General features: G+C 37.5%; 1 protein-coding gene across 1 annotated transcript in view; it reads left to right on the forward strand.

Annotated features, from left to right (window-relative positions):
* Nucleotides 1-27,339, forward strand: part of GRIK2 (glutamate ionotropic receptor kainate type subunit 2) — a 600,313-nt gene that overhangs the window by 207,129 nt on the left and 365,845 nt on the right. Inside the window, exons 5-7 of the mRNA XM_032799954.2 lie at nt 9,893-10,074; nt 15,366-15,419; nt 18,688-18,861. Coding sequence (XP_032655845.1) covers nt 9,893-10,074; nt 15,366-15,419; nt 18,688-18,861 — 410 coding nt within the window. The remainder of the gene's footprint in view (nt 1-9,892; nt 10,075-15,365; nt 15,420-18,687; nt 18,862-27,339) is intronic.

The following is a 27,339-nucleotide window of genomic DNA, read 5'->3' on the forward strand; positions in this document are numbered from 1 at the left end:
TAAGTATAGCAGCTGGATGCAATTGCAGGAACTGCCCCTTTCCTGCAGGCATAAATCAGCCCAAAGGAGGAGAGTGAGGATGAGGAAGAAGTGGATTGTAGCAGACAATAGTAAATGCTGCATCATCCTAATGGGTGGTAAACCAGAGGCATGTTCCTCATGCGTGCCTTGGAATTCCAGAGGGATGTACACCCAGAAGCTTGCCTATACAAAAAACTGTGCTCTTAAATTCTCCAAACTAGGTCTCTCTTGGACCCTAGATAGAGGGAGGGAATTATAAAGATTAAAGCCTTAAAGGCAGCATGTGCTATCACTGGTCCTGGAAAACCAGACTCCAACCATTGATAGCACAGCAGAAGGTAAAGCAAACCACAACATTTGTAAAAGAACATAAGACAAGGTAATTTCTATATGAGCTTTGGCAGGACTTTAAAGTTTATCAGAGGTTGGTACCCAAATCATGGGCCACAACACAAGTGTTTAATCAGAAAAGAAAACAAAAAAATCTAAGAAAACTGAAATGATTAGAAGACAGTGTTCTCCAAAAGCTTAGCCATCGGCCAAGCTGCATACAGATTATCACTGAGGTGCGGGAATGGGTGGAAGTTATGAAAAATGCATAGTCTTTTGCACCAGATAAATTATATACTTTGTTCTGAGGATTCCTTTCATGAACTGTATTCCTTAGGAAAATGAAAATTATGCTACCTGGAAAGATATCCATAGGCAAGCTTTTCCTTACAGCTCTATAAGCAGCCCTCATCCTCTGCTCTGCTTAATCTAAATGTTGAGGACATAAATATTAGAGTCTTATTGTAGCCTAGTGGTTGGAATCCAAAAATATGTTAAAAAGGCTCTACTGTATAATAATAGGAGATACACCAATCTCCTAGAGCTGGAAGGGACTTTGAAAGGTTGTATCCAGCCCCCTCCATTTACTAGCAGGACCAATTTTTGCCCCTGATCCCTAAGTGCCCCCTCAAGAATTGAACTCACAACCCTGGGTTTAGCAGGCCAATGCTCAAGCCACTGAGCTATCCCTCGCCTTTGTAGCCTGTCTAATCATACCAATGAAATCCCTAGACACAATTTTCAGGAATGAGTTTCAGCCTTCACTTTGTATGAGCACAAGCATATTTTCTTTCTAAGTTTGAACCAAACCTGAGAAATGTTGAACTACCTGAATTCTCATTAAAATCTTAGTGAGAGTTGATGTTGCTCAGCAGCTTGCAAGTCTGGGCTGTTATGTACACATAAAAACAATGCATAAATGGATACTAAGTACTGTATTATCGTTCTTTTGTGAAACATTTCTTTGTAGTACGAGCTGTAGGGTAACTGTAGTGTGAGCTACTCCTTCAGATTTAACTTCAATTCTCTGTACTGTTCATTTTCCACAAAGTGATGAATCCGTGAAATCCTAAGCAAGAGATAGCAGCTCCTGCTAGTGAAAGATTTTTGCTCTTCAAAGTCATTCCCCAGGGAGCCTTACAAGCTGAAAACTGTTGAATTAGTGCCAGCATGGTTTTATTTTATAAGTCTGAACAGGGATGAACAAATATTTATTGTAGCTTATGGCCCAGTGGACTACCAAAATGAACCGTTTAGTTCACTGGAACATGTTTTGTGTCCTACATAATTCAGCTGAGCTTTATAAACACAACTGATGGTGCTTTTTCAGGAGACAATGAAAAATTTCCTTCTGAATTCCTCTGAAAGGAAATAGCTGTCAATGTTTTACCATTTCTGAGTTGGGTAGTTGTAATTTTTTCATTGATCATCTTCTAATATAATATTTTACATTTATAAGGCAGCTGTTTTCCAAAAGAATTTCTGAATACTTTACCTTTATCTATTTATGGGAATCTTTTCCTGAACCACTGAACTGCAATCTTGACAGATGTTTAATAGCACACACGGGAGCAACGTCAAATGGCAATTTAGGACAGGAAGTGAAGGAGAACATTCTGGGAACGTTCTATGGCCTGTGTAATACAGGAGGTCAGAGTAGATGATCAGCCCTTGGAATTTATGACTCCAAGATTAGTATCCAACTGAAATAAACTAGCAGAAACTATCAAATGAAAATGTAAAGCTGGGTTTCTATTCTTAACTTGCACCACTGAGAATAAACAAACAGTCTGAACTCTAAAATGTCTGCAGTTTGTTGGTTTGTGTCATAGCCTTAATTTTTTATTAAAAATGGTTAAGGTGGGATTACTGTTTATTAAAGATGCTTTCCTGACAGCTGTGGAACAACAAGTCATATATTTATCCATAGCATGTATATGCATTACCAATTCTTATGCTGTACTTTCCTCATACTGCTCCACCAACTGATTAATTTCCTATCTTGAGGGAATCGCAACCAATCAGGAGAGGGTAGTTCAGGGTAATTCAGTGCTAACTGTTTTGTATTGTTGCCCCTTTTGAACCAAATGGTTAGCCAATATTTGGGATCTTGTGGGTTTCTGTTAGGGAGACAAATTGTTGATGGAATCAGGTATTTCTTTGATGCAATCCTGATTCTTTACAAGGAAAATAAGAACATAAGAACGGCCATACTGGTTCAAACCAAAGGTCCATCTAGCCCAGTATCCTGCCTTCCAACAGTGGCCAATGCCAGGTGCCACAGAGGGAATGAACAGAACAGGTAATCATCATGGATATCCCCTTTCGCCCATTCCCAGCTTTTGGCAAACAGACACTAGAGATGCCATCCCTGCCCATCCTGGCTAATGGCCATTGATGTACCTATCCTCCATAAATTTATCTAGTTCTTTTTTTGAACCCTGTTATAGTCTTGGCCTTCACAAGATCCTTTGGCAAGGAGTTCCACAGGTTGACTGTGTGTAGTGTGAAAAAATGCTTCCTTTTGTTTGTTTTAAACCTCCTACCTATTAATTTCATTTGGCGACCCCTAGTTCTTGTTCTGAGAAGGATTTAATAACACCTCCTTATTTACGTTCTCCACATGAGTCATGATTTTATAGACCTCTATCATATTCCACCTTAGTCATCTCTTTTCAAGCTGAAAAGTCCCCATCTTATTAATCTCTCCTCATATGGAAGCCATTCCATACCTGTAATAATTTTTGTTGCTCTTTTCTGAACCTTTTCCAGTTCCAGTATATCTTTTTTGAGATGGGGCAACCACATCTGCATGTAGTATTCAAGATATGGGTGTGCCATAGACCTATATAGAGGCAATATGATATTTTCTGTCTTATCAGCTATCTCTTTCTTAATAATTCCCAACGTTCTGTTTACTTTTTTGACTGCTGCTGCTCATTGAGTGGATGTTTTCAGAGAACTATCCACAGTGACTCCAAGATCTCTTTCTTAAGTTGATAAGTTTATGGAGGAGATGGTATAATGGGATAGCCTAATTTTGGTAATTAATTGATCTTTGACTATTAGCAGTAAATATGCTCAATGACCTATGAAGGGATGTTAGATGAGGTGGGATCTGAGTTACTACAGAGAATTCATTCCTGGGTATCTGGCTGGTGAGTCTTGCTTGCATGCTCAGGATTTAACTGATTGTCATATTTGGGGTCGGGAAGGAATTTTCCTCCAGAGCAGATTGGCAGAGGCCCTGGGTTTTTTTTTGCCTTCATCTGCAGTGTGGGGCACAGGTTGTCACTTGCTGGAGGATTTTCTGCAACTTGAAGTCTTTAAACCCTGATTTGAGGACTTCAATAGCTCAGACATAGTTTAGGGGGTTATTACAGGAGTAGGTGGGTGAGATTCTATGACCTGCATTGTGCAGGAGGTCTGACTAGATCAGGGTTAGGCAACCTATGGTACGCATGCCGAAGTTGGCACATGAGCTGATTTTCAGTGGCACTCACACTGTCCGGGTCCTGGGCACTGATGTGGGCGGCTCTGAATTTTAATTTAATTTAAAAGAAGCTTCTTAAACATTTTAAAAACCTTATTTACTTTACATACAACAATAGTTTAGTTATATATTATAGAATTATAGAAAGAGGCCTTCTAAAAATGTTAAAATGTATTACCAGCACGCGAAACTTTAAATTACAGTGAATAAATGAAGACTTGGCACACCACTTCTGAAAGTTTGCCGATCCCTGGACTAGATGATCATGATGGTCCCTTCTGACCTTAAAGTCTAAGTCTAGTCTAGGAGTAGTAACAGCTAATTTAGATGCCATCATTTTATACGTATAGTTGGGATTATGTTTTCCAGTGTGCATTACTTGGCATTTATCAACATTGAATTTCATCTCCCTTTTTGTTGCCCATTCACCCAGTTTTGTGAGATCCTTTTGTAGCTCTTCGCAGTCTGCTTGGGACTTAACTATCTTGAGTAGTTTTGTATCAACTACTCAAGATAGTAAATAAAATACATAAAGTCCTGTTTCCTGAACACAGTATGCATCAAAGAGCAGGAGACAGCACATTTGCTTACAGTTCCAAATTTCTTTCAACTAGATCTCTACCAAAAAGCTCCCTCTCTTAGCTTTTTCTCTGGGTCATGCTACACATACATCTCTAGCAGTCTCTGGAGCTTCCTTGTTGCCTTAGCTGTATGCTTCTGTGGTATTTCTGCTCCTTCTCTGACTCGCTCCACACTGCTCCATCAAATATTCACCCCCCTGAATTTGCATTGAGTCGCTAGGGAAACTCCTTTACATCAAATAGCTCAACTATTTCAGCCTTGCATGTCACCCCTGTTTTGGGTGGTGGCTCCTATTTTTGGAGCTATTTGATAAAGTAAGCTTACATACTTTTTTACTTTTGTCCTGAATGAAAGGTGGCTGTCACAGCCACCAGCATCAACAAGGTTTCACCCAACCCCAAGATATCCACACTGCCCATCATCTCGATGGAGTCTAAAATGGTGAGCTCCTGTATGATCCATCTAAAACTGAAAGAAAAAAATATTTTTTAAATTACAAGTGATATAAGCGTAACTAGTTAAATGGTGTTTTTCAGTTTCACACCACCGACACAATGCAATTTCACTTCCATCAAAACATCTTTGGACTTGTTCTCTCTCCCTGCCTGACTTCCTTTCAATCATCTGGAATTTCAGGATCCCAAGGAATGTCTATAGTTTTAGTGAAACCAGCTGGAAAACTCATCTCTGTCAGAACCATTCCAGCCTCAGTTACTAAAGCCATATTATCAGTTATTGGGCAATTATGCTAAAATCCTGTCCCTGGATATCTCTACAGATGATCCTTATGGATGACTCCCAGCTATATTGAGTGCACTATTTCATCTACTTGGGTTAGTACTGTACAGTGCCTGTCCCTAGGTTTTATCTAGCTTATCTACTCTTCTTTCTCCTAGTATTGTGGAAGCAGATCAGTTCCCCTCTTTTAAAAGTTTCCCCATATGACCTGTGTCTTATATGCTTAATTTTGCCAGAGGCTATCCTCAGATTTTCTCTAGGGAAGGTATGCGCTTTTTCAGTTTTGGATTAGAGGGTTTCTGCATAGTCCAAATGATTCAAATCTTTGTTCCTCTTCAGGAACACTATACATAATATTTGCTGGGATTCTTAGCTTATGCCTAAACATTAGGAGTACTGGGTTACACTTTTGCTTTCTTTGACAGCTCTACTTTAAACTATCAAAAGGAATGTGATACAAATGTAGCCAGCTGAACCCGTAAAGGCCTGTTTAATCTTAGCACTATCCCATCTGATTGCAGGTGCACAGGTGTGGTGTCAGTTTCATGGATCCCTAGAATCTCACAAACTTCCTGAAACACTTTGGATTCAAAGTTTCTCCCTTGACCTGTGTGTAACACCCAGGATCACAGATCTGGTGAAGAATTAATTCACTAGAACCTCTGCTACTGTCATAGCCTCTTGGTGCCTTATTGGGTATATTTCAGGCCATTTTGTAAACTAGTCTATAGCTACCACCAATTATTTATTGTCAGACTCTATCTCAGGCAGAAACTCAAGTATATGAACACAAATGTGCTCCACTGGTACACCCTGGAGATACTGCTGCACAGGACCTGTCCCTGTAGAAAGGGGACCCTTCTTTGCAATGAAAGGCTCACATTTCCTACACCAGTTTTCTACATCCAATCTGCATTTTACTCAGTAGATATTTTCTCTTAGCTCGACTAAGATTCTTACAACCCCCAAATGGTCAGCAGCTTTAAAATAATGACATGATCTCAGAATCTCTTTATTCTGCGTATCTGGTATTACCAGCTGACGGTGATTGTTGAGCTGTCAGAACTCAGAATTTCCATATGAAAAGTCATTTCAAATTGAAAAAAACAGAATATTTCATTTAGAAAATATCAAAACAAAACTTTTTGACAATTTCAGAACTCCCCCCCAAATTTTTGAGTAAGAAAATTCATTGAAACCAACTGTGATTCTCAAATAGTTTTGGTTTCAATAAATTAACCTTTTTTTTAATTTAAAAAAATGCTTTCTCAAAATATTCCCAACCAATTCTATCTAAGGGTATGTTTACACTGCAATAAAACAGCTGTGGGTGCCCTGCGTCAACTGACTCAGGCTGTGGCACTATAAAAATGCAGTGTAGATGTTTGGACTCAGGCTGGAGCCTGGGCTCTGGGACCCCAAAACTGGAATACTCTTAGATAGAGCTGGCCAGGAATAGAGCTGGGCAGCAAAGTGCAGGGGCCCAGAGACATACCCTAAGAGATTTTTTGGTTAGGTAAGGTTAGACTGTTTGGTTAGGTTCTCCCAATCCAACAAAGATATAGGTTGTATGCGTTGGTCCAGCACAAAGTTGATACTGGGGGACGCCAGCCTATTCAAATCGCCACCTTACAAGTTACCAGTAGCAAAAAGAAGAGATGCCTTACAGGCTGTTGAGGAAAGCATAATTGAGGAAGGCATAACTGAAGCTTCAAGCAGTTCTTGGGCCTCAACCATCATTCTGGTTAAGAAAAAAGATGGCAGCACCAGATTTTGTGTGGCTTATGCAAAACTAAATAAAGTCACATTAAAGGATTCTTATCCATTACCACAACTAGATGATAGCTTGGATACTGTAGCACGTCCAATCTGGTTTTCCTGATTGGGTTCTGAAAGTGTGTATTGGCAAGCAGAAGTGAATCCAAAGGTGAGTTAAAAAAACCCTGCTTACTGCATTGGAGATATTTATAAATTTAAATAAAAAATAAATATGTTTTTAAACTAACTTATTCCGTTATTCAAGGCCATTAAGTAAGTGGCTGTGTTACACCCACTTATGTGACAAAGAAATAATTAAATTCATTTGCTCTAGATGTCATTACAGCGTGTCAGGAAAATAAGTATTTAGCCAAGTTTTTAATTTTAATTGTAAAAAGTGCTGGTTTTACAAGCCTGTGGTCTGACACCTGCTGTTTACCTACAAATCAGATATAGCACATCTATCCTTACCCTGTGTCTTAACCTGCAGGGAATATGAGTAGTGGTGAGAAAGTGGTTCAGTCTCCACATCTGTTCAGCACATGACATCTCTGCAGAAAGAGTGCTAATGAATGTAATGGTGTTTCTGTGAGCTGGAAGTCTGTCCTCTCGGAAGTTGGCTGGGATCACTAATACATTGCACAGAGGCAACTAATCAGTGGTCATATATTAAGGCATTCACATAACTACTGTTTTGGATCATATTCAAGCCAGAAACCTAAATGTAAAAGGTTCTATGTCTCATGGTGTTTCCTGAGCCTATTTTCTAAACCAATGCAATGTAATTTATATAGCAATGCTGATATGTGTGTAAATATGTACCCAAGGATGTGGAATGCGATAGTTTGTAAAAAAAAAAAAAAGAAAAAAATTAAGAAAAGTCATTACAAAGCACAGAAAAATAACATTTTCAGTGTTTAATATTTTAGTTTGTTTATTTTCCTTTGCAAAGTAGAACAACCAATTAAATCATATTTTGGACATGGCAAGGTGAATTTTTAAAATCAGAGATGATTTAGAGTTACGTTAGCAGGAAAAAGGTTTCAAATTGTTGGGTTTTTTTAAGTTGCTTACTAAGGATATGTTGTTAAAGGAGGGAGCAAGGGACAGTTTTGTAGAGTCCTTGTGTCCCTGTGTTGGGTTTGGGGTCTTGGGAGCTTATCCCACCCTTCCAAGGCCTCTGCACCTGCAGCAGTTGTCCTTCTGAACCCCTGGTAAGAGTTTGTCCCAACACAGAAAGGATTAATGGAGAAGGCAGCAGAAGTACTAGGCAGTATTTCCTATTCCATGTAATCTGTGCAGTGGTGTCAGGAGAATGATATGGCCTTACTCCTAGACCATGGCCTGCAACATCCCCAGTGTGGTTCTGCCCTTACGGTGTCCGAAAAAGAGAAAATGGTGCCACAGAGGTAACTGATTCTATTTCCTGCATGGAGACGGTGATATTTACATGCAAATCAAAGAACCAGAGTTCTGAGTATTATTTACACATACTTTAAAAGTGCAATAAAGAATTAAGTACGATGAAAAGAGGTATGTTTTAAGCCCTACGTTAAAGCTTTAATTATGTCCAGTAGTTTATTCAACATATAATACAGTTAAATTGTTTTTCAGTTTTTCAGATAAAATAATTGTGTGTTAGAAATTCAGAGGAATAAAGTACATGGTATTTTGCCTCTGACACTGTTCTTTAACACTTAGCTGCATGAAGTATTCAATCAAAACACACTAACTATAGGCAAGGGACAACATTTTGTAATGTTTTCCACAGGTCAAATGAATGTAAGGTAGCATCTGCTATTGCATAATATCTACATAGAATTTTAAGGTGAATTTTCAGTTTTTTGTTCTATGTTAAGCTACACATGATCATAATGCATGACAGCTAACATCATTTCATGAATAATAATAAACCTTCCTCATTAATATCTCTATCTTGAAAGGAAGTAGGTAATTTCAGGTATTGGAGGTATCTTTTAGGGCATAATCCTGCTCCAGCTGAAGTCAAAGACAGAACTTTCATTGACTTCTGTAGGTGGAAAATTGGTCCCAAGCATCACATATGCAGGACTGATGGCATATAACAGCCATCACTGCCAGTGAGTTACGCCCACCCAATTCTCCACATGCCAGGGAGAAAGTTTACCCATAAGAATACATCTTTCTTGCTAACACTGAAATGAACTGTTACTTTAGGGAAGAGCTGCTTTTACGCTGTCATCTTCAATAGAGTTAAACAACATGAGGTTTAGTATTGGTCACAGACCAATGATCTGTAAACCAACTCTGCACCGTCACATTGATTTCAACTAAAAGATTTTTGAGAAAATTCTGTGCATGTAACTCAATGGGCGAGGGAGAGGGAGGGAAATAAGTAATTTAAAATGTTTTGTAGTATGTTAAAGAGGAATGAAGCCTACTGTTTATTCTACCCCCTTTTTGCTGTGCTTTTGAAGCTACTTGTTAATTGTATAATTAAGAAAGAGAAATTAACTCTGTTAGTAGCCCGGTGTGGATTATGTGAAAATGTTCCATGGTGCTGTAATGAACTACAACTGTGTATATAAACCTGATAGATTAGTCATGAGAATGAGTAGTCTGATTACAAACTATTAGTCTGGGATATTGCTTTAACTGGATTAGAATAATTCTATATATTCTTTAGAGAGGAATATTATAGTTTCAAGAAAATGCAAAAGGAAGATTTGTCTGCGTTCCTGAAGGTAATCCTAACTCAGGCTGCTTACTGTCTATTAATATTAATGAAGAAAAAAGAATTGTGACAAGAAAGAAATGGGAGCCCAGACATTTCTTTAAGCACAAATTTATACACACTGTAGTGTACACATAAGAAGAGGGAAAAATCAGGAATTTGCAAATATTTTATAATAAGCTATTTTCTCTTGTCAGGTTCATTTTATTTGAGTTTCAATAATTTTCCTTTCCTGTCTCTTTCATATTTTCTTTAAGGCCTCATTCGATTACAAGAGCTTATTAAGGCTCCATCCCGGTACAACTTGAGACTAAAAATCCGTCAGTTACCAGCTGACACAAAGGATGCTAAGCCTTTACTAAAGGAGATGAAAAGAGGCAAGGAGTTCCATGTGATCTTTGACTGCAGTCATGAAATGGCAGCAGGCATTTTAAAACAGGTAATCATTGCATCACTTCAGATGGCATAGTATATTTCCTAATAAATAACAGGAACACCTAGTCTCAACTGATTTTAAAATTGTGTGTCAATTTTACTGAGCTCTTTCTACTGGAAAATCAATCAACTCCTCCTGAGCTAATATTATCTGAGATTATAATGATAGGCACTTTTCTTTTATTTGGTTGGGATGGAGCAAGAGCTTTATTTACAAGTCTCTGGAGGCAAATGTTACCTGGAAAAATCTTTTATATTATCTTGTAATGATGAATGTCCTGTTGGTTTTACACTCATAGACTGGCACTCTGAACAGAAAGCAAATTTAGCATGTTTGTTTAGTGTTATTCTGCACAATGAACAATTTTGATTTAGACTTCTAATTTTAGTATATTCCATAATCAAATGAATAGGATTCCAATAGTGTGTTTCAATAATAGAAAACTCAACCTTGCATTGATTTGACAAACCACTTGAGTATGTTTGTAAATTAAATCTCTCTTTTCCTTACCAGATGAGCACACTACTATGTTCCGCTGAGAAAATTACTCGTACTGTCAGTCCCCTTGGGTATTTTCTTAGGGGCCAAATTCTCTCTGCCCTTTTTCCATTAGTGCAGAGGACTCTGAACATAATCAAACTGCTGCATTTCCATTGTGTGCAGGTGGGAAGGCAAGGCAGAATTCACAAGAGCTTGCCCAAACTTTCTGCACCAGCTGTACACTACACAGTTGTACTCCACTTCTTTAGGGAGAGGGCCAGAGAAGTGGGTACTAGTTATCCTCCTCCTCTGTCTAAGGTGATGGAGCACATTCAGGGTGTATGGTAGCACTGAGGGTGCAGCAGTGGTCTCTGAGTAGCTCCATTGCTGCTCTATGGTTTTGATGAATGAGGATTCCCAATGCACACAGGCACTCCTTAGCTGTACCCAGTGGTGAGGTTTCACCACTTAGCAAGAAAATGAGGTAATGCTTATAATTTGATCGTATTAATGAGCTTGAAGTAAAAAACTGGAATTGTAAAAAGACAGCTGAAAAAAAAATAAAAATCCTAAAATAATTAATTCACAGTTTTCAATAGCAATTTTAATGCACATTTATTTTTACCCCATTTACATTAATAAAAATTAGAACCAGTTAGGAATTTTCCTACATAATATTTGTGTGTCAAAAAACGCCGATTTGTCAAACCCGAAACTGTTTGTGGTAAAGGGTCAGTTTAGAAATATCTTCTCATCTGAAAAAAATTGGAAAAATAGTTTTTAATTTGTTGAAATGTCCCATCTTGACACTTTTAAAATGACAGGTTTTGAGTTTCGGTTCAAAATGAAACATTTTGAAATTATCCATATGAAAGGTTTCAGTAGACCTGATCCACAATTATTTTTGGATTATTGGTTCATGAAAATTTTCAATTTTTGAGTATTTATCACAATTTGGGAATGGAAAAAAATTGAAACCTTGAAAACTCTTGTGGGATACAAAAACTATTTCCCACTCTCCTTTAATAAAAATACATGCATTTGTCTGGAGAGAAAATAAAAATTTATCTAGGCTAGGTATTTGTATTCAGCTAATTAAAACTACCGTATCTCATATTTTAGGGAAATGTGATATAGCATGTTAATGAATTGATACTATATGCTAGAAAAACCCATACATGTACAGATCTTTCTTTATCCTGACTTCATTCAAATGTGTTTTATGATTCTCAGTAATGTGGCACTTTGTTCTACTATTCAAAGAAACACTTTTGCCCTTATTTTCTTCTATGTGCAAGCCACTCTCTCTTATTGGCGGGCTAGCTAAAATCATGTTTAATTATTCACAGACCATAAAGATTAAAGTAGAAAATATATATTAATGCTAGTTGAAAGCCAATAACTTTAACAATAAAGGTGCACCATCAAGTTGCATTATTGATGGTGCACCTGATAGTTCCCACATGAAAAGCAAACTGGACTTTTCACAGTATCCTGTATCAGCAAAAATATGTGTGTGCTAGAGGGGAATAGGGAAAAAAATGAATCAAAACAAAAAAGAAAACAAACAAAAAAAAATCTGTCCTGTACATTTTATGAGATGTATCTTCATTCTATCCCCTGTCTTCTCACTAACTTATTAGAGGAAAGAATTTGTCAGACATAAGCTTCCCATTCCAAACTATTTTAACAAAATTTAAACAGTGTAAGCAAGCTACTGAGAGTGTGACTCTGCTCAAAATATGCAGTAAGAATTCTTCCATAAGAATTCAGTTTTACATTTAAAAGTTTGCTGCTTTTTAGAGTTTTCCATTTCCCTTACTTTTGACAATTAAGGAGAAAGTCAGCTTAAGCCCTTAACTTCGTGCACTACTGATCCTTTAAACAGCTGACCTTAGTATTTTGCCAAGAATGAGGCTCTGCTCTGAAAATTGACTCTGTAAAAATGGTATTGTGGGTTTGCATATTTTATTGTCTCTCGGTGACTCCTTACCAAGTACATTCTTGTTACATGTAAACACACATACATACATATATGTTCTTTAAAAGATGCTCTTGCTAAATGCCAGAGAAGCAATATCATTTTCTGCTGTGACATTCAAGGTGGGTTTTCAGGCCAAAGGCAGGCAAGAAGCTGGTAAGGAAGACCATCTCTTCTTATTGTCTTCCCTGTAGCTCCCAGAGCCCTTAGAAGCCACATCCTCTCTGTGAGCAGGAAGTTCTTTGCAACAGCAGCTCAGAAGTGGTGGCCCCATTGGCTGATGCAGGGGAATAGAAGAGAAAGTACTTCTGGCTGCTTCCCGCGAAATGGGCACCTCAGGCACCCTGCAACAGGGAATAAAATAGGATTTGTATTGACTCTGCCTGCACTTGGGCAGGTAGCACCTTCTTCCCCCCAACATACAACGACATTTCCTGGCATTGGGGAGGAAGGAGATTTGTCCTAAGCTTAAGCCTTTGTGGGGCAGAGACATTAGAACTTGCATATAAACTGGATGTGGCAGGGGTGCTGGAACAATTTGTATAGTGGGGGTGCAGAGAGCCATTGGACCAAACAGTACACCATGTATATAATGGAAACCACTTCAAGCTAGGGGGTGCTGCAGCACCCTTGTACTCCTAGTTCTAGCACCTTGTGAACATAGGTTCATTTTTCCCTTGGGAGGAGAGGTTGAAAGGGAGATTAATTGTTTGGGCTATATAATGGATTCAAAAGTCTGGGGAGGTAGGGAGTTTATACTATGGCCAAGAAGAGAACTGTGGATGGGTTTGGACAAAGAAAGAACTGAGAGTGGAGGTGGGGAAGAGGATGGATAGGAAATGAAATGAAAGGACTGTGAGGCTAGAGAAGAGAAATAAATACAGAGAGGCATAAGGAAGCCCCAACATTGTGAAAAAGAATGAAAAAGATGAAGGAAACTTTGTGAAAGAAATTGGAGTACAGAGAAAGGAGTAAGAGCAGGGAGACAACGTGGAGATGGAGTGAACAGAATGGAGGAGAATAAACAAGGAAGCCAGCAGAAATAGTGTAGCATGGAGGCAGTGAGGAAAGAAAACTCTGATCAAGGGCTTGTGGGAGATGAGGAGAGAAAGAAGTGCACTCGTAGGAGGAAAAGTAAGGAAGACAAAAAACTGGGAAGGAAGGGAGTTAGTGTCTCCCTTCCCCCATGCCCTCTGTACCTGGAAGACATGGGCACCAGAGACAGAAGGTAGTGGAGTGAAGAAAGAAGATAAAAAAAAAAAAGAGAGAGAGAGAACATGGCAAAATATAAAACACGATGTGTAGGACACTTTTCTGTGAGGAATTTGAAAACTTTGCAAGACCTGATTGTGGGCAGGGCAGTCTAATGGCTTTACATTACATACAGGAAAGAAGGCATCCTGGCTTTATGTTAAAAAAATGAAGCATTACCAAGACATATACATCAGTGCTGTTTTAGTTTCAGTGTTTGTGTGAGTGTGTTGTTGATGGGAATGATATGTGTATTTTTGGAGCTCAGGGCTTTTGGTATTTTAGCACAATATAACTCGTTACTGGTGAATTATACTAGAATTCTAAATAAATTGTGGGTAGACAACCTTTTGTGTATTTAGTTTATTTTTTGGCCTAAATTTCTTGTCTAAAATCTTCTAAAATTCAGGAAATAACACCTGATATGTCACAATTTCCCAGGACACTGAATCCCCATTCAAACTTGTAGACTCCTAACTTCTCCCCTCCCATAACTACAGTCTTGTTGTGTCTTGCCTTCTCATGCAGCATCACAAGTAGCAAAGCTTCTGGAGGACAAACTAGGATCTCACTTATATATCTGCAAATTTAATTTGTTTCCAATTTCTGTTCACAGTGACTCCTGTGTAGTCCTCTTGCCATCAGTGGGTTCGAACTGATGTAATTGACAAAAGAATGCTGTTGATTCCAAAAGAAACAGAATCCAAGTTCTTATCCCATAGCTATGTTATCTTTTCAGTGCTAAAAAAGTAACTAAAAGTTTAAGTTACTAAAATGATTGGCTATAAATCTTAATATGCAAAGGAGGCTGTTTCTGCAGAGTGCTTTTTGAATTGGAACTGCCCTTTAAGGTAGAAGACTAATGTATTAGAATGAGGACAGAGTCCCAACCCACTGCTTTAAAACTGTATTTAAGAATTCTTGCCCTTATTTTGCCAGCAAAAATATATAAGAAATTGAAAATGCACAGCTGAGCTGAAATTATTAGGTGGTGTGCTTTTAGGAAGGCAGGAAGACATACTTGTTAGTTTTCTGTACTTTTTGAATAATGGTACCGATATTTAATGTGCTCCATTAACGCTAAAGAAATATGGTAAAAGTGCCCAGAATTGGATCTGTTGATCTGTCTGTCTGTGTATCAATCAACGTCCTACTTATTTTGCTAACACTAGTTTTTAATTGAGTAATATTGTTAATCAAAGTAGAATTGTGTTTCTCATGAGATTATTATTTAGTGGAGACATTATAAATAGAATGAAGTAAAATATTCTTAGTTCAGATTTTGTTATGGCAAGTTAATGCTCCTATTAATAAGTAAAACTATAAACCTCTTTCACAATTACAGCTCTAAACATTATAGTAATAATCTTTCTATCAGAAGATCTGGTTCATAAATTCCTTTACTAGTCAGTAATCTGTTCTAACTATTAAGAAATGATTTGCTTGACCTGCTTTTAGTATAATTCCTACCTTATAGTCTGTTCCCAATAGTGTTCCACTTTTGCTTTTTAATACGCTGTAAAGGTGCAATTAAAAATGTTATGTGACCTCAGAAATATTAAAATTTTGTTTATTTTTTTAGGCTTTAGCTATGGGAATGATGACAGAATACTATCATTATATCTTTACCACATTGGTAAGTAGTTTATAAAAAACATGCTGACGACATCGACCAAAGGCCTTAGCCATCTTAATTGCATTACTTGACAAGTGAAAGAGATCTCTCAGGAATGGTGTATGAGTATGGGATGTTTTCTTGATTGTTTTGTTATGTCCAATGAAAACTCATTAGGATATATTAATAAATGTTCACCACTGTACACTGATAGACCTGAGAAAATTATTTTGTAGAATTAGAGATGTTAATTTTTGAGTAGAGCTGAGAGGATAATCAATCCACAATTAATAATTATTCTATGAGTCCTGTCCTTTTTATCCTTACTGTTTTTTCCATGAACAAGTTGTAAAATTCTCAGAGATATTCATTATTCCAAGTTAGTTATTAATTCCTTCAGCAAACAATTCTTGGTCCACAGATGAGTCCTAAATAATTCATTGTGAATAATTGCAACCCACAATTTAAAATTTCATGTATGGCATTGTTTCTTTTCCTTTATGTAAATACCAACTTGGGAGGAATGGAGAGTTCTGGAATTAAATATGCAACACAAAAATCAACTTTGATGAATATTGGAGCATTCATGCTGAAAATTCGGTGCTAAACTCAAGAACTGGAAGTGCTGAATCTAAATATGCTTTCAAATGTAAACAAATATTTATGTGACAATCTTTTTCACAATTCACTCAGCTCTACTCTCAAGCAATGTGTTCTTGCATTACTTCTGAGCTATATATGAGAAGGCTATCAGGGAAGAATTTAGAAGTATTTTAAATTCCACCCTGAGAAATGGGAAAACATTAGGAAAAATCAAATTATATACGTTCTTTTATCTTACTCCTATTATGGATCAAATGGGCACATTTAGTCCTCAGTTCAGCAAGGTTCTTGATTGTGTGTATCATTTTAAGCATGCCAGTGTTCCCACTTCAGTGGGTCTATGTAATGTGTTTAAAATGAGGCACGTGCTCAAGTACCTTGCTGAAATGAGACCTTTATGTGAACTCAATGAACAGTCATCACTGAATCACAGTATAAAGATTGCAAAACATGGAAAACAGCAGCACTGGAACAGCCTGAGTACTGGCCTTTAATGAAATAGCTCTTAAAGATGAACGTCATTAGGTTAGTAAAAGCAGAGATCTTACATAACCATAACTTTTCTTTGGAAAAGTTAATGATAGAATGCTTAGGGCTTTTGTGGAACTCAGAGATGCTGAAACTGCACACAGTTTATAATTCACCTTGTCAGAGATTTCAGACTGACCACATGATTCCAGACTTCTTAGTTTTAATTTTGTATGTTGTATTTTCATTTGGTTCATTGGTGAGAATTTCTGGTTTGAGCAACTTGAGCATTCTATCTCATTGTATTTGGTTCTTTGCTTTATACTTTAGAATGGACTTTTACTAAATTTTAAAATCAGGATTTTGCTGTAATTAAATATTTCCATTTGCTTCTTGGAACACTAGTTTCTTTAGTGAAGGAGCAGCTTGAATCAGTGACAGCAAAAGATAGTTTGCAATACGCCAGTAGATGATGGATTTTGATGTTGCAGTGGAGCTCTGTAACTTGCCACAGAGTTTCAGCTGCTTTGATTTATTAATTGCTTCTTACCTGACACAGTGAAAGTCCTGTGAAATAAATTTTCCAATCACAGCATTTAAAGCAGAACTGTATTCTCCAGTGATTGATTCAGGGGCCTAATGCACTAGCTCATTAATACACTGAGCTGTTGTGTATATTTATTATACTTTCTATAAACATGAATGTGTTTGGATTAAATAATTAGTTATAATGTTGGTTTTTTTGTGTGCAGATGTTTGAAAGCATCTGAAATTTGAAGGGAAAGAAATCCTGTAAGAGTACACTATTACTGCGACATAGTTCTCATTACATTTAGCTATTCTGCTAAAATGTACAATGTCTTTAGAATAAGGACACAAGTATGGAGATTTGTAAATAGATGTCAAACTGCAGGCACATTCTGAATTCCTACATATCCAGCACTTAATTTGTGATGAGTGAAGTGCCGGGGCTCAAGCAATTAAATGCTGAACCTCAAGCAATTTTTTATATTCATAACTGATACAGCAAGCCCAGAGGTGCTGGGACTATGAACTGCCAAGCCTAGAGATGCTGGGGCTCAGCCCAGGTAAGCCTTGGCACAAATTAAGCACTGTACATATCCTATACATTGTATATGAAAAATAATACCATAAGCCCTAATCGGAATCTGGAAAGATAACTATCTTTGAGATTAGGTGTGAGTTCTAATGTTAACAATGACCAATTCATATACTGCTTTCCCAGTTATTGCTCTCCTGTCTCTTCAATGGGTAAATAAATGCATTCTGATAAATATCAGCCCTAACATTACAATTTCACAGAAAACTAGAGTATATTAAATGGGCAATTTAAGAAAAGGAGATGAAGTACAAACACAGTAGGTTGAAATGTATGGAGGATGCAGTGTTTGTCAAAACATAATGTGTTGCAGGACTGCCAAATAAGGGTCTGTATCACTTTCACTAAACACATTACTAAGGAAATTGGAAAAAAGAACAGTCTTGGTGCAGCCTGCTATGTAGTACTGAAGCACTTTCTGCTGGTTTAAGCTCTGCTTACTGAGTCATAAAAGTTCTATTTTTCATGAACTTTATATTTAATCCCCAACATCCAACTGCAAATGTCTTAATGAGCTTTTAACATTTATTCTGTTTTTGAGACAATGGAGACTAATTCTGTACAAGGTGTTCTGTAGCTCATTAAGGTAAAACAATGTTACAGATGATAGAGCAAGATAAAAACTGGAAGAGTGGATAATGCTTAGCAGAGAGAAATAATCTGAGGAGAGTGCAGGGAATCTGTCATTTTATTTTAGTTTGTCATTTAAATTCAGTATCTGAACTATAGAAAAAAGGATTATTAAATTAGCAAATAATATTCAAATTTGATTAAGTTTTATGGAGTATTTGTAACTAGACATTTCAGCTGCTGGGCTTTAGGAAAAAATTATGTGCTTTGTTTATGATTGTGGGATATATTCTTTCCCCTGTACATACAGGGAACTCCCAATAGCATCAGCATCAGTTGGAGTTATGTGTGTATAAGATGGAGGAAATAGACCTCAACCAAGCCTGTACATGGAATATACAGCACTTTGTAGCATGTACAATACTGTTGATCATGGCACATTACAGTGCTTATCTCCATGGAGGTGGCTAAATGCCTGAATTAAGAAATGACATATATAAAGCACTTATGTGACAAACTGTCTTTCAGGACCTTTTTGCTCTTGATGTGGAACCTTACCGGTATAGTGGCGTTAACATGACTGGATTCAGAATCTTAAACACAGAGAACAACCAGGTGGCCTCCATCATTGAAAAGTGGTCCATGGAACGATTGCAAGCACCTCCTAAACCTGATTCAGGTTTGCTGGATGGATTTATGACGGTATGAATACCAATTTATAGTTTGTGCATGCCTGTCTAATTACAAAACCCTTAGAATTGCAACCTGCAATCCAGTCACTCAGTTGTTCTAAAGTCGTGGGACCAAATTTCATTTAAATTATTGCCAATAGCTTAGTCAATAGTTGCATTCACAATTGATAGACTAAAAATGTGGCATAGTACTGGACAGTCATACTAATTTTACCTAAAACAAAATACCATATTTATATTTACTTGCAAACTAATTTCCAAAAAGTGATTGTTATTGTTGCTTCTGTTTGTATCTTTTGAACTGTGATTTTTACTTACTTTCATTTAAAAGTGGAGATATTCTAGATTATGCTAATTCCAGAACCATTTGGTGCTAGCACAGAGAAATATTTGTCTGGTTACAATGTATTTCTTTAAAATGTGATTATGTAATTTAACACCAAAAGGTCACCTTTATAATAAAAAAAAAATAGTTTGTTTTCTCAAGTCAAGTTAACATATCACTAAATAAGAGAGTTTTTTTGGCCTATTTTAGAAATCTCTTGCCCTATAGATTTCTGATTATTGGAAATCATTGGATATATCCAATAATAGCATTCCTAGGATACGTTAATACTTTGCACAGGGAGCGCCCTTCCTCCAATGATCTCCATCTGTTTTTATAAACATTATTTATTCTTCACAATGTCCCTGTGTGGTGGCTATTATACCTATCTTATACATGAGCAAAGTGAGGCTGAAATGAACACCCATGTTTTCAAATGTATGAGCAGCACACGATGCATATGGAAGAGTTACACACTCATATTTGTGTTGAACCCACAGAATATATAGCTTGTGGGATTGCCCAATGGGGACTGTTAAGGAGGAAGTTTGATTCCTTGTTCAAAATGGCCTTGTATATTTGCATATGCATAATAATGTTTTAGAATATAATCATGTGTGGTTTAATAGTAAGTATTAATTGATCTGGCATGGAAGATAACATCATTTAGTTTGTGAAAAAGAAATATGATGATGATATCTTGGCCCCCATTGAAGCCTTTGGGAGTCTTGCCATTAACTTCAGTGGGGCTTATGTGATTTTTCCTTACGTTTATATATTATATATATTATGTTCTTGTCCAGAGCCACATATACCAATGGTGCTCTAAAAATTAACAATACTGTGTTTTAGAGATGTTTTAAAAATATGTAATATTTAAAGGTGCCATTAAAGTTAATTACATCATTAAGGTTTTTATAGTAAGAAGTGTATTTAAACTCCATGCACTGTAGTTACTCATTCAGAAGTTTTGCTAGAAGTCTGTGGAAACTATAGAACTGATTATCTTACCCCAATTTTAGATCAGTGTTACTCCATTAGCATACATTGACTTGCACCTGACTTACACTGATGTGAGTGAGGTCAGCTCAGGCTTTATCGTTATAAGTACCCATCCAAAGTATAGAGCTTTTATGAGAGATGTCTCTTCACTAATCCTATAGGAAACACTTAACGTACTGTGGCTTTTCCCCAACAACGGTATTGAGCAATTGTCACATCTAGGTCAACAGGCAAAAGATGGTGTCAGGCACCCCCATGGTACCGTCTCCTTCTGCCAGAGATATTTCAGAAGAAACTCCTTGGCTCTGAAGTTCCACATCTTGTGAGGCAGGTCAAGGGCAGGAGCATGTATTGTTCCTTCCCAGGACATCGAGTAGGAACTGCATAAAGATAAACTCCCAGGCTGTGTTACCTCTTCTGTTTCCCTCCCTCCCTCCCTCTCCAACCCTCTGCATAGTGTAATCCCCTTCATTAGAGGTTCCAGGGACAGATAATAGTAGAGGAGATCCTATTATCATAGGTCCAGTGCACTTCCAGGGACAGCTATGTTAACCATGGAACCAGTGCTCAGCACTGAGCTTGAAAGTGGATCAACACAGAATAGAAACCAGAAGTTAAATCCTTGTCCCACTGAAGTCAGTTCTGCTTCTTCCCCTGTAGAGGTAAGCCATAAATAGAAGATATTACAGGAAATTACAGGGGGAATGTCACAGAGTTTTTATTCATCTGGTTCCTGCACCCCGTTTCACTGTGAAAGAGGATGATATAACTAATTATAATTATACTTAATTTTTAAAAAGGCCTACTTTTAAATGGTAGATAACCAAACAGATGTTTTCCTGTTTAAAAAAAACCCAAACAACCCTGTTGTCTTTCACTCCTACTATTATTGATTTTTATTATTTATTGTATTATAATAGTTTGAATGTTTCAATTTGTTGACAAAAACGTTGAAGCCCCACAAGTGTCTCATTGGTTGGAAATCAAGAGTCCTTACTTTATGCCTTCAGTCTAATATTATACACATTTTTGACAAAGATAAAACTTTTATAAAACAGAGCTTCACCTCTTCTGCTTTTATTAGATATTGCATTAATATTTAATTTGAAAAAATATCAAATTCTATATCCTTTGCTGAATATTCCTATCTTTCTCTCTCTCTCTCAATGAGCCACACAAGTCTAGGTAGTTTTTTAACTCTTTCTTTATGCCAGTGGAGATTATTAATATGTATTAAGGATTTTACAGATACTGAATATTAAACCAATGGATAATGTAAACAGTTAATGGATATTAAACATTAAATCAATGGATGATGTAAACAGTTAAACATTTTTCAAATGTATCAACCTGGTCCCTCTTAAGCAGAGCTATGATATGTTAAATATCAATACAGCTGGGATAGTTAAAGAGAGAGGAAAATGATATCCTTCCGTTTACTTGCACTTTGTTCGTTATAAGTGTATCACATTTATTAATTGGAAACAGTGATTTCAAAAAGTTTTTAGTTAGATTTCATTTATTAAGTATTTTGAGTGTATTGCAACTTCTAAGTATTGTCATGTATGATGGTGTCTATAAAAGTATATTGTTTGTCCACTTATATTTGTAAATAACAAATGAAATTTAAGTGGCTTTAGAAATAGGCGTAAAGCAGAATTTAAGATTTTGAATCTCTTCTCACCTGTTCTGACTATACTTTATGTCCCCTTTGAGAGAGACCAAAGAAATAATGGGCTTCTGGTTACTAGACAAAGAATTATTACTGGCAATGGCACCATTCCCATTTGTCAATACATGGGACCACAGTGCTTATACATCTCATGTTCTTTCTTTTTCATGACGTTATAAAGAAATAGGAACCTCAGCAAAGCCTCTAGTATCTGGGACAAAGACCTATTATTGCTAGTAGTAATACAGCCATTTGTCACTATATAAACCCACAGAACTTACACATTACACCATTTCTTTATCCTCAAGATATAGAAAGAAATAGGGGGAAAGGAATTGGATTTATTTATGAACTCTCATGGCTCAGTTAACCCCTTTAATTGGCCCTAGAAGCGACCACCAGAGTCAGCCATTCATCCACACTGTAATGAATTGTTCTATTTCTTGTGGAGGTGGATGGCACTGGTGAAAGGGCATAATTTCAAACCTTTTCATCAAATGTTTCTGATTGGCTTTAATCCTTAACAATTCTAGTTTAGGTCTGTTGAAGTTATTCTCTGTTTGCTGTCAGTGGTTGCGGTGGTTGCTCTGGATTTAACAATGTGAATTGTAGATTGCCCTGTCAGTGTAAATAGTCACAAGAAGGGGCCTGAAAGAAGGGAGAATCAGCATCCTCACATGTAGTTTCCTGCAAATCATTCAGGAGGAGGGAAGACTTGCCTCGTTCCACAGAATGTGACCCTATTCTCCCCCAGTCTCTTCAGATGCTTATGGATTATGGTCCTTTATGTGGAGGAACAGCATTTGCACCAACCATTGGTGAATTACCTTAAATTGAGTCAAGATCCAATATAACCAGAGGCCCACAACAAATCGAATCCACTCCCTTTTCAGCAGGAAAGAGTTTGTGACTCTTGTGCATCTCTCATTGATTATGATACATCACTTTCGTTTCTCTGAACATATCCTCACTATTTCAGAAACACCAAACAGCAATCACCCACCCATACAGTGCAACCATCTAATTCACACTTTGCTAGTCTCCATGCTTTGTAATGTGGCTTCTACTAAAAACAAAACAAAACACTCAATTCTCAGCAAAAATTTAATATCGGACATGGAACTGTTGTGCAGTCTTAAATTAGTATGTACTATCCTTTTTCACAAAAACGCTCATGTTATCTGTAGAAGCACATTATGAAATACTCTGAAGTAATTTAGACTAAACTACAATTGTTGACTGTCTTATTCTGAGAATAAAATCAGTCAAATAATTTTGTGATAAAGAACAGGGAGAAGGTCTATGTGAGTGGGGTGAGTCCATATTGTGATAACACACAATAGGAAGTTACATTCTGTGTGCACAGTTACCAAAAACCTCATACTGCGTACAGTATGTTGCACAAACTGAGGGGTGGCTAGATGTTCTCTCTCTCTTGAGTTCTTGGTGTCAGATAATGAAACAAATGTAGTGCATGTAAGTTAGGGTTGGTATGGAAAACAAAGACCCTGGGGGTATGTCTTCACTACCACCTGGATTGGCGGGCAGCGATCAATCCAGCGGGGATTGATTTACTGCATCTAGTCTAGACGCAATAAATCGATCGCCAAGCGCTCTCCCATCGACTCCTGTACTCTAGCTCAGTGAGAGACAGAATCGATGAGGGAGCGGCAGCAGTCGACACACCACAGTGAAGACATCACAGAAAGTTGATCTAAGTACATCGACTTCAGCTACGTTATTCATGTAGCTGAAATTGCGTAACTTAGATTGACCCCCCCCTCCTCCTTCCCAGCGTAGACCAGGTCACAGAGAAAGAGATGTAACTTGCCTGGGGAACATGTGGTGTAGTGGACTGGGTTGGGGAGGGGACAAGAATTCAAGAAATGTGGTTGTAGCCTGGATTCTGATGCTGATTTGCTATGAGACCATGGACAAGTCACATAACCACTCTATGACAATCTGTAAAATAGAGATATAAATACTTATTTACCTACCTCATAGAAAGTCTGGGAAGATAGATTAGCTAATGTTTGTATAGTAGATAGAAAATCTAAACCACTGTATATAGTCATTATTAACACTTAGCCTGAAGGAGCTGAGAGCACTCCTTTCCAGGGAGAACACCACTCTCCCTCATCCCCTTTTAGCACTACAACTCTGGGAAGAGACTGGAAGTGAGAACAGCAGTTTCTCAGCATTGAGAAGGAATGAGGAGGGTTGATGCACCAGATGTTTTGCAGAACCATTTTCTGCAGAGAGAAGCAAATGGAAGATCAAGTAACCAAAGTAGTAACAGAGCTTTTATGCTCAATTGGAGGGGATGGCTTAAGGCTTTAACATTAGGTATAAAATATTAACTTCTCTGGAGACACAGATCAAATCTACATCCGCAAAGTAGATAAAAATTAGTTCAATTTGGTTTACTGTATGACTTTTTGAAACATAGGGAATGATTTTCAAAAGTGTCTAAGTGACTTAGGAGCCCAAGTCACATTTTTCAAAAGTGACACTTTAGAGGCTAAGTGCCAATGACTTTCAATAACTTAGACTATTTTAAATGTTTTTACCCAAGACCTTAAAACTGAAGTCCTCTCTGATCTGTGTGGTTATTAAAAAGTTTGTGATGCATTTTGTAAGAGACAAGAGTGTCTCAGTATAACTGTATGAAGTTTCACCACTGGCGAGTGATTCATAGCAACCTTTGTAGCAGATGGATGCTGTCCTCCGTTTGCTGTTCGCTGATGCTGTTGTTGCTTTTTATGTAAAATAGGTAAAGTCTTAATCTGTAGAGCATATCACAGTTCAAGATCTAGCTAACAAAGGTTCATCTTCTGTTTATGCACTTTCATGATACCTAAGAGCATTTCCTTTGCTAACACACCCTAGTGCGCCCTTGGAGGGTGAGTAGAGTCGCAGTATTTCTGTGGTGGGCCCTCGGCTATGGAACTTGCTTCCTCTGCCAGGGCCTGAGTTTGCTGAACTTCAGAGTATGCGCCAACACACATCTTTTTGGTCAATCCTTTGTCTGATTGTAGATAATCAATGGCTTATTTATGATTGTGTGATGGTGTTGAAGGAAGGGACTTTTGTGCTGCCTGTTGTGGACCCTTGAATGCTTTTCTGCATTTAATCTGACATATGCCCAGAGGCTATAGTGATCAATGCATAAAAATGATGAAGGAAACAAATCCAATGAGAAAATTTGTTTTGGCAATATTTCTGGTGAAACCAGAAAGTACAAGATATCTTGCAAGAAGTCCTGCTCATACTTGGTTTTCAGACCAAAGAGGTTTTAATAAAAACACCTGAAGGTCTGGAGGAATATCTAAACAAAACTTTTGGAGCTGTATGTCTCCCAAATTAGTTTTTCTTTTACTAATCCTTCATGTACATTTGTTGTACAAATCTGCTTCTGCCTTTCCACTCCCCAGTGAATAATTATTTATTTCAGGAACGTAACCTTTCTTGATAGCCTAACTATATTCTCTTATAAATATGTGCACTTTAACAATATATCATTACAAAGGAGAACATCTCAATACAGGTGTAATAAACAGACAGTAAAGGGTTAAGAAATTCACCTAGCCTAGCTGACACCTGACTAGAGGAACCAATGGATGGATAAGATGTTTCAGGAGAAAGGAGGGAAGTTCTTCCTTTGTTCAGTCCATTAAGTTCTGTGCCGGAGTGAAAAAGATCAAGGAATCACCCAGGATAGTGAGTATTAGAGAAGGAATGAATTATCTTATGTTTATTTCCTTTTGTGACTTTGTCTTTTTGCATTAGAGGAATAATCAGATTGGGTTTTCTTTTGAGTAACTAAGGTTTTGCCCAGGGGAACATCCTCTGTGTTTTGAATCTGTTGTCTGTGAGAGTAGCTTGTATGCTAATCTCTCAGAGGTATGTTTTTTACTCCTTTTCCTTAATTAAAAGTCTTTCTTTTAAGAACCTGATTTATTTTTTCCTTGTTTTAAGATCCAAGGAGTTTGGATCGGTGTTCACCAGGAAATTGGTGGGGAAGTTGCTCAAAGTTACCCAGGGAAGGGTTACAGTACTTGGGAAGGAGAGAGTTTGGGGGGGGGGCAGAGTTTCCCAAATGACTCATTAACTGCTGTTTTAAACTATTTGGGTGGTGGCAACAACCAGATCTAAGCTGATAATTAAGCTTAGGGGTTCTCGTGCAGGTCCCCACATCTGTACCCTAAAGTTCAGAGTCGAGGTGAAACCTATGACAACAGGTAAGTGTCAAGTTTCTGAACTTGGTTAAATAATTTATCAAAAACTTGTAAAGCCATCAGACTTCATATTTTGTATCACTGATTAGAAAATAAATCATGCAGACAACTTAACTAGCAACATCACTTACCTAATAAAGCTGGGGTCCTGTTCACATAGCATAGACAGGTGCTATACAAGTACCCCCGTCCTCACACATATAATTATGCCAATGCACCTCAGTTCTAATCTATGACAGTTATTCTAGTACTGAAGATCTCTTGTGCAGAGACTGTCTGTCATGAAATTTCACAATGGATTTTGGTGGGCACAATTGTGGCCTCAGATGAGATTATCAGATTTATTTTCACTTGTTGTCAATGCAAAATTCTGAGCTTACAGCAGCATTTCCAACCGTTTTCACACTGATATCTGAGATACCCCGTTTATTTAATGTTCCATGTTGTCTTGCTGTCTGGAGTGGCTCATGACCATGAGACCCAACCTCAGGGCAGCCTGTCAAGAAGTATGAACCAATTGTATGTTCTGTAATTAGATTTCTCCAACTCAGTAACAAATGTGTACTCCTCAGTCACTGTACCAGCTTACCATGGAGTCCCAGGTGGTCACTTTGGGGCAAGCTGAACTTAGTGACGGTTGGTTGCAATACACCAAATATACAAAATGTTCACGTTGCTCCCAGTCCTAAGAGATCAGTCACTTACCCCAGGTCAACTTGTACCTTAGATCTCATACTAGAGACAATCCTATAGTAAACTTTCTAAGGATTTATTATTTAAGAAAAGAAATGAGAGAGTTATTTATACATTAAAGAATGAAAGCATGTATACACAAATGAATTACAATCTATGGTTTTAAAAGGTGACAGAGCTGTAGTAATCTATCAGCTCTGAATGTCTTGATCCCAGGGATCTCTCCTTGTGTTTGATAGCTCTGGCCCTGTGAGAGTCCAAACAGCATAAGAGATGCAACATTTTCTTATCAGCTATTTTTATTTCCTTCTTCCAGAATTCCCTTCCCTTCTCTTTTGTACAAAACCTCTTCATGTTGTGTGGGGGGCAATTAACAAACTATATATATTCAGATGTTCCATTATGGCTGTCGTAGCTTTCCTACTCCGATTTGAACCTTAGCGTTCATAACCTGAGAAGCTAGCATGAACCCCTCTAAGCTTAATTACCAGCTTAGATTTGATCTCGCTGCCACCATCCAAAAATTCCAGGGTTTTGGCTCCCTCTGGTCTCCCCAAA

The sequence above is a fragment of the Chelonoidis abingdonii genome, chromosome 3, assembly GCF_003597395.2.
Source record: "Chelonoidis abingdonii isolate Lonesome George chromosome 3, CheloAbing_2.0, whole genome shotgun sequence".
NCBI lineage: Eukaryota > Metazoa > Chordata > Testudines > Testudinidae > Chelonoidis > Chelonoidis abingdonii.